Raw genomic sequence first — 10,421 nt, forward strand, 5'->3', positions numbered from 1 at the left:
ATGTCAAATGGCCATTGTCAAGCCTTCAGGCTTCAAGCATTCAAGCTCTGATACCATGTTCGAAGAGAGGGAGAGAGACGGAGTGGAGCGAAAGATGAGCCTCGGCTCATTGTTGTTCTTCTTCCATTATTCTTCCATGATACTAACTGAAAGAGACTTACACACATAGGTATGACTAACCAAGACTAACTGTGGTTAAGTCATTGATTACACCGACTTATTGAATGTCACACACATGTACAGCTGTATCCAGCTAATGTCGGTCACACACATAAAGATAGACTGATTGAAGAGTAATGGGAGCTTGATATTCTAATACTAGTAAGAATGATTTATTCCATATGTTGGTTGTCAAGGACAAGTTGGATGGAAATAAACATCCAATGTGGGATGATATGATGTATCATGTATTGGTTTCAAAAGGGTCGTAAAACATTGTGCAAGTAATTTATATGCATCATGTTGCAATTATGGAACCTACAAGTTTTGTACATGCCATTGATGTTCAAGGATGTTGTCAATCCCATTTCCACTATAGGTAATGCTAGACCATCATCATTTACTATTGAGAAGATTTGTTAGGACAGTAGCTATGTAGACACCCATGCCTTCATGATCCACACATTTGCTCATTCAAGAGAGCTAAACAGGCTTAGGATACACATGCATGTTTCCATCAAGGACAAAATAACATGAGATTGATGTGCCTCTAAGCATTGTAGTTTGTGTCAATGATATGTTGCACAATGGTCCTAATGAGACATATATTGCAAACTCTTTAAGATAGATTTGAAATCATTGACATTCTAGATTTGGGCATGTTGCACATCATTTGGACATTCACTTTAAGAAGTGTAATGGATGCATTGTTTTGTATGTTGAGACATTCATTGCAAATATTTAGTCATGAGGATTGCAAGCTGATCACTACTACTGCACAAAGACATGCTTGAAGTTGAGCCTTCATGATCTCGAAGAGTGCTTTGATGCCTTTATCTATCAAAAAGCTATTGGATACTTGATCTACATATGCATTATTAGGCGTACCATTTAGTTTCCAATTTTGTTGATGAGCATGTTTATGCATTGATGAGACAACTAGCATTGGTAGGGAGTGAAACATACCATTGGCTATTTCAGTGGTCCTTGGTACCTTGGGCTATTTTATCCCTAGTAAGGGAGATCATTACCACGACATTGACATAATCTTTCAAATTCTAGCAACATTGGTTGTTAATGATACTTGTGTATCCACAAGTGGTTTTTGCTTCATGCTTTGCTACTCATGCATATCATGATTTAGCAAGAAGTAGCTCACTATGTCCACTTCTACTTGTGAAGTTGAGTATAGGAGGGAAGCTTCCATAGCTACAGTTGAGTGTGCTTGGCTCAAATGCCTTTAGGCTGAATTTGGTGCTGGATACTCATCTACTAGCTCCATATTCAAAGAGAGGTTGGGCACATTGGCAATTGCATGGAACCCAAGGTTGCATGCTCCCACTAAGCACATTGAGATGTATTATCCTTATGTTAAGGGGAGACCCTTTGTAAAGTAGAAGAGGTCCAACTTGGCTTGAGTGCCATAAAAAGACAACCTTTTGTATCATTTTACAAAGGCTTTAGGCTTACTTCCCTTCCTAAATTGATCACAATCTCTTAGAAGCTTTTTACAAAGCTTTGTGCTTACTCCCCTTTCTAGATTGACCATAGTCTCATCATAGTCCACTAGGCTTGGCACTTCCCTGTATATAAGTGTCAAGTTTTATTCACTACACCACCTCAGGGGATCTATTACCATATTCTGGTAATGATGTGCATAAACACACCTAGGAGAACTAGGGTACTATTTCCTTCTTTAGGGGCTTCTTCTCCCTATATATATGCATGTTCCCTCTAAGTAAATCTTAGTCTTAGAAATCTTCTGCATTGGAACTTCTCAAATATACACTTTCTATTGTGCTCTTAAGCTTCTTCTTCTCCAAGCTCTTTGTGTGCACATTGAAACCCTAAACCAAGCACGTTAATCAAGATGTAGCATATTGATCTTCATCATTACTCTTCTCATAGTATTTTCAACTTGTGTTTAAGCTATGGAGGCTTTTGGATATACGTACAATAATAGTTGCGGTGATTCTTGATTCATCCATGTATTCCCCTATCTGCTAAATTGTATGCATATGTAAGCTTTTAACTCCCTCTTAGTATGTAATCTTTGGAATTTTAATGTTTTTGTCTTAGTCACTCTTCAAAATATTTTATCTTCATTAGAAGAGGTTAAAATAATCAACCATTAAAAACATTTGCAATTGCATCTTAGAAATGTGCAAGGTGCACATTTGTCAAATTATTTCTTCTCATAAAATCATATGGAGTTAGACCACATGTCTTAATATTTCTAGGCTATCAGTAGACAACCTTACATTTGTGGCTTGGAATCCTTTTTCAACATAGGATTTAAGATATGCCAAGTGCATTTGGAGATCTTTCTTTTCTTTAAATGATTTAAAAGTATTACCCTAAAGGTAAGGGTTAAGGGTTTGAATCATCGGAATCTTTCTCTCTTCTATCAATTACTTTTTTAATTCTTACCTAAATATATATATTAGTAAAATCTTCCACTCTTCTATAATCATTTTTATTCATCTTTCCAAACTGTCTTATTATAGGGAATAGTTAGATATGAGAGAGAGAGAGAGAGAGAGAGAGAGAGAGAGAGAGAGAGAGAGAGAGAGAGAGAGAGAGAGAGAGAGAGAGAGAGAGAGAGAGAGAGAGAGAGAGAGAGAGAGAGAGAGAGAGAGAGAGAGAGAGAGAGAGAGAGAGTGTGTGTGTGTGTGTGTGTGTGTGTGTGTGTGTGTGTGTGTGCCCATCTTTTAGATTCTCAAACACCCCAATAGAACAATGTATGCATATACTCAAGTGGAAAGTGATGGTTGGAATATATTGTAAGCATGGACTTAAGATGTATACTTCAACATAAGGCAATGCATTTCTCTTAGTAAAACTTTTTACTTTTGACAGTATTTACACATCCGTGTAGTATGTCATTTGGTTAGCATGGAAGGTTTTGTGAGAGTTGATCAATTTCTATAGGTTATGCAAAGGGATCCTTACTCCATGACCTTGCATAGAAATATGACATACTACTTGGGACAATGATCGATTGCAAAGTCATTGGCAATGCACATTTTACCCATGTTCATTCTTTGGCATAGGTATTAGCAAAGTGGTTAATGTACCCAAATCAAAGTTCCTCTCTCATTAGACAATTATTACAAAGGTTTCTATGCAATTGAATGAGAAGCATTCCCTCCCTACCTTGTTGTGGGCTTGGTCAAGTAGCTCACCTTGTTTTGCATTCAACTCTAGTTCTCACCATTTCTAAATTCACATTACAAGTGAACGTAGTTTGGTCTTTTTTGCAAACCTGCATGTGCTAAATTTTCAAAGAAGTGACCGTACAAACAAGGAGGAAATAAAAACAAACTAACAAGACCAATGTTTTTTAGTTCCTCTCCTCTTCCTCCACCATCTTCTGCCCTTCAATCTATTTAAAAAAACAACAAGAAAAGGGTCTAGTGTATTTGTGGAAACTACGTAAATAAGGGATTCCTTGTGTACCTCTTGAAAGCCTTTAGCATATGTGGCTTCGAGTAGTGCACATCTTTCTTGCAGTTTTGGAGGGATATCCAATTGACCTTTTAGTTGGTCATGTGCTTCCTAATTGATTAAGCTATAATTCTAATACCTTCTTAAAGTTTGCTATGATCCCCTCCTCCCATGGTAGACACCTCTTTAAATGTAGTATGTCTTTTAAGGCTCTCCCCATGATCGGTTAGAGGGTGATCCTTTCAAATGTACGCAGAGTAAAAATGGGATAGGTGAAGGGAGGAGGGGATATGTGTATTGGAATGATGACACGTGCAGGTGAGTATCACTCCAATAAATTGGGGGGCTATAGTGATTAGTTTATGGAGAGGGGACATTACTTGTATTCCAGAAAGTGAACAAATGAGTCAAGTTCACAGAATACCATGTTTGAGGGGGTCCTCCATCGACTAAGATGTGATGATGTGTCAAATGTGAAACCCAAGATGTGATGATGTGTCAAATGTGAATTGATTGGCTTTGTGCTTTCCTCCCTCACCTTCATACTTCTCAACCTTGGTTCTTAAGTTCAGTGGCTGAAAATAACACTTGCAAGTGGAGAGAGAATCAAGTTGTAGTGCTTGCAGTCTCCTGTGTAGGTCATGGGCTCGCATGTGGAGCTAGGACTCTTATGGGGATGCAACATGGAGTGGCAAATCCCTCTAAGGTGAGCGTTATTATTGGGAATTTGGGAGGATGTTTATGTGGCAAGAGGAGTACAAGGGACACGAGGCAAGAGCACATTAGCAGGCTGCAGTGCCAACCCCGTCTTCTAGATATCCTTTCTCTCTCTGCACCTTTTGGTCCCTATCGTTTCTCTGATTGGGATCGCGAAAGGGAGCGTCATTGCTCACCCATGATGGCACAAGTATTCTGCCGGCCCTTTCTTTTGATCATTAGAGCTCGCTCTCATCCGCAGTATCGTATCGGATGAGCTGACTGATCACTAGAGCTACTGTTTGGACTTTGCCCTGGAAGTGATATAAGAGTTCTCCCCCAGCACCCCACCAGCTTCTCTCTCTCTCTCTCTCTCTCTCTCTCTGTGCTTATCTCCATAGCCCCCGGCCAATCCAGCTATGGCTCTTCTCGGTCTCATATTGGGCATTCTAGGCAAGCTTAATTCACTCTCCATACCTCACCTCACCATTAATTTCCGCGCCTTTACTTTCCTTTCATTGGCTCCTTTTGATGTTTCTATTTCACTGCTGCAGGTAACGCCATATCAGTCCTTGTCTTCTCATCCCCACTGTAAGTACTGTTTCGCCATATTCAGAGATCATGACTATAGCAAGTTGCAGCTAATTTCCAAAATGTAGGGCATACAGAAATGATTAAGACCATGAAATTATAATGCTGAGAGCAGTTTCCTGTGATATGATGATGTGCATGATGCAATGACAGACCCACTTTCTGGCGTATCTGGAAGAGGAAGTCGACAGAGAACTTCAAAGGCCTGCCTTACATTTGCACTCTCTTGAGCACCTCACTGTGGTCCTACTATGGGCTCATCAAACCAGGAGGGACCCTCATTCTCACCATCAACGCAGCAGGCACTGTCTTCCAAGCTTTCTATCTCGCGGTCTTCTTGATCTATGCTCCCAGATTACGCAAGGTAAGTATAACACGTCTCAACTAATCATCCGAGACGTATAATTCGATCAAGCCTCACTAGTCCTGTCCGGATCCATGGTGAAATTGGTGAGGAGCCTTATGATCAACCTTACGATCAAATCGGTCGTGAGGTTTATCATCACAAGTTTTTGACACTTCCCCATGTGAGGAAAACTGGGGTTTGCTTGCCCAAGGTCCTTGCCCTATAGTTCTCAACATCATGAGCTTCCACTTGAGAGGCATCACTTACCTAGCTAGCACAGCTGGGGACAAGGGGGAGGGTTGCTCCCAATTCCACCTAGCTAGGTGCAATTGGGGGCAAGGGGACTCCTGGCCCCCCCCCACCACCTTAGGCCCATAGCCCCCTAACCTTACTACACCTAGCTAGCTATGTGGTCCCTTCCTCATAATAGCTCATGATGTTCTCATATTTCATATTCTGGGAGTTATAGTAAGAATCAGCCGAAATTTTGTTGTGTAACCTTGTGATAAAATGCTGATGACATTTATATGATCGATTTGCCTTAACATGTTGTTGATGATGATGATATGTTTTATTATTCTTGTAGATTAGGACAATGGTGCTTGCTAGCCTGCTAAATGGGGTGTGCTTTGGGATGATCTTAGCGACAACATTATTGGCGGTGAGACAAGTAGAGAGGCGAGTGTTTGTGGTGGGCACCATCTGCTCAGCTATCTCTGTGTCCATGTATGCTTCACCCTTGGGCGTCATGGTAATATATGCCAATTCTTTCTTATTATATTTTTGAATTGATATTTGTGATTCTTGCATGTATGAATTTTGCATGGAGAATTTTGTGTGGAGAATGATCTAAGCCATAGAGTTACAAGTATGGCCTTTGGTGAATTAGTAGGATGATATGAAGCATGATCCCTTATATAGCTTCTTATCATTGTAGTTGTACAAGAAAATGTCTGTGTGTGTGATTGTAACTTAGTTGGTTTCCAACCAATAACTATTGAGACAAAGTAGGTCCCATTTCCTTCACCTTGTCCCATACAAGGCATGAAAGCAATTAGAGGTATGTTACCAATAGTCGGTGCTCCTTGGTGGTCCTAACTATTTTCAACACTAAGAAGAGTATGCACTCTTATTGCAAATGGTTTCTCGAATTTGCCCATTCTTCACTTTGACTTTTACTACTAGTTCATCGATTCATGATATACCTTCCCATTAGCTCTAGAAGGACTAGGTTCAATCAGTAAAACTGTGACAAACTTGTTGTGCTATTTAAGATCATTCTAAACAAGGATTCCCAATAAAATATTTGCAAGTACTGATGCGTTTGGACAAAGGACCGCCGTGGATAGAATTTGCAAGTATTGATGCAAATATTTGGACAAAGGTCTCCCTATGACCTAATATTGATATTTGTGTCTTGAACATAGTACTCGAGAACTTGTCTTCCATGGATGTGGAGAGGTATCTTACAAGAAGCAAGAAAGGGCCTTTCTCACATCTCATTCATGGTGTGATGTAGGGGTGTAAGAGTCCTAGATAAAGCACTTGTTTATGGTTTTGTTATGACAGAGATGCGCGTGAGTGCATGCACACACACACACACACACACACACACTCTCTCTCTCTCTCTCTCTCTCTCTCTCTCTCTCTCTCTCTCTCATGATGGTGCAAGAGCACCTAAGATCTTTCTTGACCGGAAAGGTTGGATATGAAAGCATCTTAGATTCTTCTTACCATGTAAAAAGCTTATTGTGTGTGTGTGTGTGTGTGTGTCTCTTTTGGGGCCATTTCCCACCACGTAAAAGAAAATAGAAAACAGCTTTACTTTTTCACATTGGCCTTTTCCGTGCGAGCTTATGTAGCCCTTTCATTTCCATCGCAAGGCTTTGCCAAGGTAGATCAGGCGTCCGACGTCGTCTTTCTCTGTCTCCCTTTTGTACCCGTCGGTCACTTTTTTTATCATGCGAAAGAGAAATAAAGGTGATAAAGTCGATGGACACAAATCATGGGTGCTTTGCTGCTCCTTCCTCTTCTACTTGTTTGTATGGCCCATAACCTTACACTTTGGCAACCTCATAGCACATTTATATCATTGTGGTGGTAGGTGGTTGTGTATATGCATGTGCCTAATACTATTGTGTTTGAAGTTGGTTATATATATGCATTTGAGTTACATAATTGTGTTTCATGCATTTTATCTCAGCGGATGGTGATCGAGACAAGAAGTGTGGAGTTCATGCCCTTCTTTCTGTCGCTCTTTCTCTTCCTCAACGGTGGAGTCTGGGCTCTCTATGCCCTCATCATCAAGGACCTCTTCGTGGAGGTAACATTAAAACTCCCATCCCTTTTTAGTAAAATACAACTCTTTACTTCTTAATTATAAGACAAAAAAAATCCAAAAAATGAGAGTTCACTATATACATGCACGCACACGTATACGTGTATGTGTGTGTATGTGTGTGTATGTATGTGTGTGTGCATGCATGCATGTATGCACATGTTTTCATGCATGTGTGCATGTGTCACAAATCAAGCCTTATGTGACAAGTAATACAACATCCATAATGGATCCTATTACCTTTTAAAGCTAAAGACCAAGCATAGCTTTCATGAGTCAAAATAACTTCCTTAGAAGCTTATACACAATCTGTATAGAAGTATTCTTTTCCTCTAATGTTTTAGACAAAGCTTGAGCTTCAACAAAAACTTTAGGGCTAGTGGAGGCAAGAACACCCTTAGCATTCTTACGCCAAGTCATTCCTTACCATCAAAGTGGACTTAATAACCAATGCTCTAGTCATTCCCCACTCTTTACCAAATTCCTAATCAAGATAGCGTCTATGTTCTTGCAACATCCAATTTTAGCCAAGCCTGATATTCTCCATCATCATTATACTACATCAAAGACCTCTCATCTCTTCGCAATCCCGAAAGAGGTATCGTATGCTCTCTTCAAAAGACTTGTAAAGGATAGACATGGGGAACAACAACTTAAACGCGCTTAACTTGTATTAGTTTGTAGTATCTACCATTGTCCACAACAAGATATTAAGCTTATGCAAATGAATGGCATTCCATGCCTTCTTTAACCTCTTTCCCAGGTCCTTTGAGTGTGTGTAGGCTCAACAACTCTTAATAATTTTAAGAGTCCATAACAAGAGTTAGTAGGTTCCACAAAATCATACTTCTCCTTTAGTAGCATAGTTGACTTACTGCTCCATTGAGCCACCAAAGCTTCCTACTTTTGTGTTCAATGCCACCAGTTGTGTGAATGTGCCACAAAGCTTCTTGCTTTTGTGTTCAATGGTGCAAATTGTGTGAATGTGCCAATGTTGTAGTTGCCACAACTCGCTAATGTGCCAAGGTTGTTGATCACTTTAAAAAATGGTCTCTTGTAGTAATAGCTGAGCATATAGTACCTAGTACTTGTGAAATTCATCCTTATATCTTAAACTTAGCTTCATTTTCATAGATGATACCCAATTCATGAGACTAGTCACAACATTTAGTAATGTCTTCTAGAAGGATGTACTATAGTCTAGCTTGGTCAAATAATCACCTTTACTCCAAGATTAGGATGCATAGCGTGTCAACCTTACTCTAATTCTAGCACAACCCCAATGCATAAGGTAGCAATAGTTATTCTATTAGGAAAGCTTGAGATAGGAGCTCATAGTTATGCAATTAGTGAGATCCACATCTGATGCAAATAATTTTAGCATGATGAATGCATTGTCAAGGCGAGAATGTTACTCAATCTAACACGATCAAGTCTTTTGTTCCATGTTTGACTATTTTAATGAGACAAATTTCCTAAACATGCAAATAGAACAAACATAATTTGAATATAGAAATCAAACTATCAACTTCCTACTCATTTTGCACATGCTTTTGTTACCATAATGAGTTTGCAAGCATAATCCAAATTCAAGGAGCATCATTTGATTTAGCCTTCATAATTTAAACTTAACCATAATAAATTTTATATGCATGTCATATTGTTGTTCCTACAGTAGCTAATTTTGATTGTGCATCCTTAGATGTTTAAAACATGTTAAAAAAAGGCTTTGTAGTCTTTTGAATCTAGCCTTACTAAATAGATCTTTTAGAGTATTGAGCCGAGATAATGATAAAGTGTGTGGAGTCCATGATATTTTGTTTTGACATTATGAACAATTAACTATTTATATTGTTGAATTGCAGATTCCCAATGCCATTGGATTCTTTCTAGGTTGTGTGCAACTAGGAATTTACTTATTCTATAAAAATGCCAAGCCTAAGAAGTTGGAAGAGAAGGAAGATGCAAGCACCACAAAGAAGTCCACTCAACAAGATGTGGAGATGGGCTTAAGGAGCACAAGCCTTCCCAAAAATGATAATTACCAAACTCCAAAACAATCCTCTCTTCCTAAACAAACAAGCCTACCTTCCAAAATATTGAAAACATCTTCAGCAACACTTGCTGAAGTTGTCAATTTTCTCCAAGATAATGATCCAATTAAGCACCAAGAGCGAGAGAAAAAAAAGGTTTCCAATTTAGATGATGTCCAAAGCAACTCTCCTCACTCCCTTCACTAGACAAAATTTCCCTTTTTCCTACATATTCTAACCATCCAATTAGTATATATCTATCCTTACATAATCTTTATTAGAGTTGTAATGTCATTTTATATAGACAATGTATAATTATCTCATAGTTTAATATTGAAGAGCTTCAATATGCTGAAAGACATATGTTTGAATTTTCTATGAGTATAGCCATCATTAAAGTTGTAATTTTGTTCTATAGACATTGTATAGTTATTTCATAATTTAAAATTGAAGATATTGAAGATGCCAAAAGGCTTACATTTAAACTTTCTTAAGCAATTTATTATGAACGCACTAACTATAACTTGGTATCATCATAAGCATGTCACATGATCAAGAATACATCTATGCATCTTGTTAGGTAAACTAAAAGCTAATGTGTTTTTGCACTTGGTTAAGAACAAAGTGAATCTATTTGGAAAGCATGGGTATTACAAGCATATACTTCCCATAACATTTCCTACCTTGGAAGATTGTATCTTATGGTGCACATCGGAATACCTCTTCTGCTCTATGACCTCAATATGAGACCATTGGGCACATCCTTATTATTTCAAGGGCTCGATGCATGAAACCTATGACTATCTCTCAC

The 10,421-nt window shown here is 38.8% G+C and overlaps 1 protein-coding gene across 1 annotated transcript; it reads left to right on the forward strand.

Annotated features, from left to right (window-relative positions):
• The first annotated feature begins 4,617 nt into the window (after window positions 1-4,617).
• Window positions 4,618-9,918, forward strand: LOC148033212 (bidirectional sugar transporter SWEET16-like). Its single transcript, XM_087681098.1, has 6 exons — window positions 4,618-4,760; window positions 4,862-4,893; window positions 5,047-5,257; window positions 5,826-5,990; window positions 7,443-7,562; window positions 9,443-9,918. The coding sequence occupies exons 1-6, from the start codon at window positions 4,722-4,724 to the stop codon at window positions 9,815-9,817; spliced, it is 942 nt and encodes a 313-aa protein (XP_087537224.1). The 5' UTR covers window positions 4,618-4,721; the 3' UTR covers window positions 9,818-9,918.
• The last annotated feature ends 503 nt before the right edge of the window (window positions 9,919-10,421 follow it).

Source organism: Lygodium microphyllum, chromosome 7 (genome assembly GCF_053477565.2).
Source record: "Lygodium microphyllum isolate KBCC chromosome 7, Lygodium_microphyllum_v1.1.10, whole genome shotgun sequence".
Taxonomy (NCBI): Eukaryota; Viridiplantae; Streptophyta; class Polypodiopsida; order Schizaeales; family Lygodiaceae; genus Lygodium; species Lygodium microphyllum.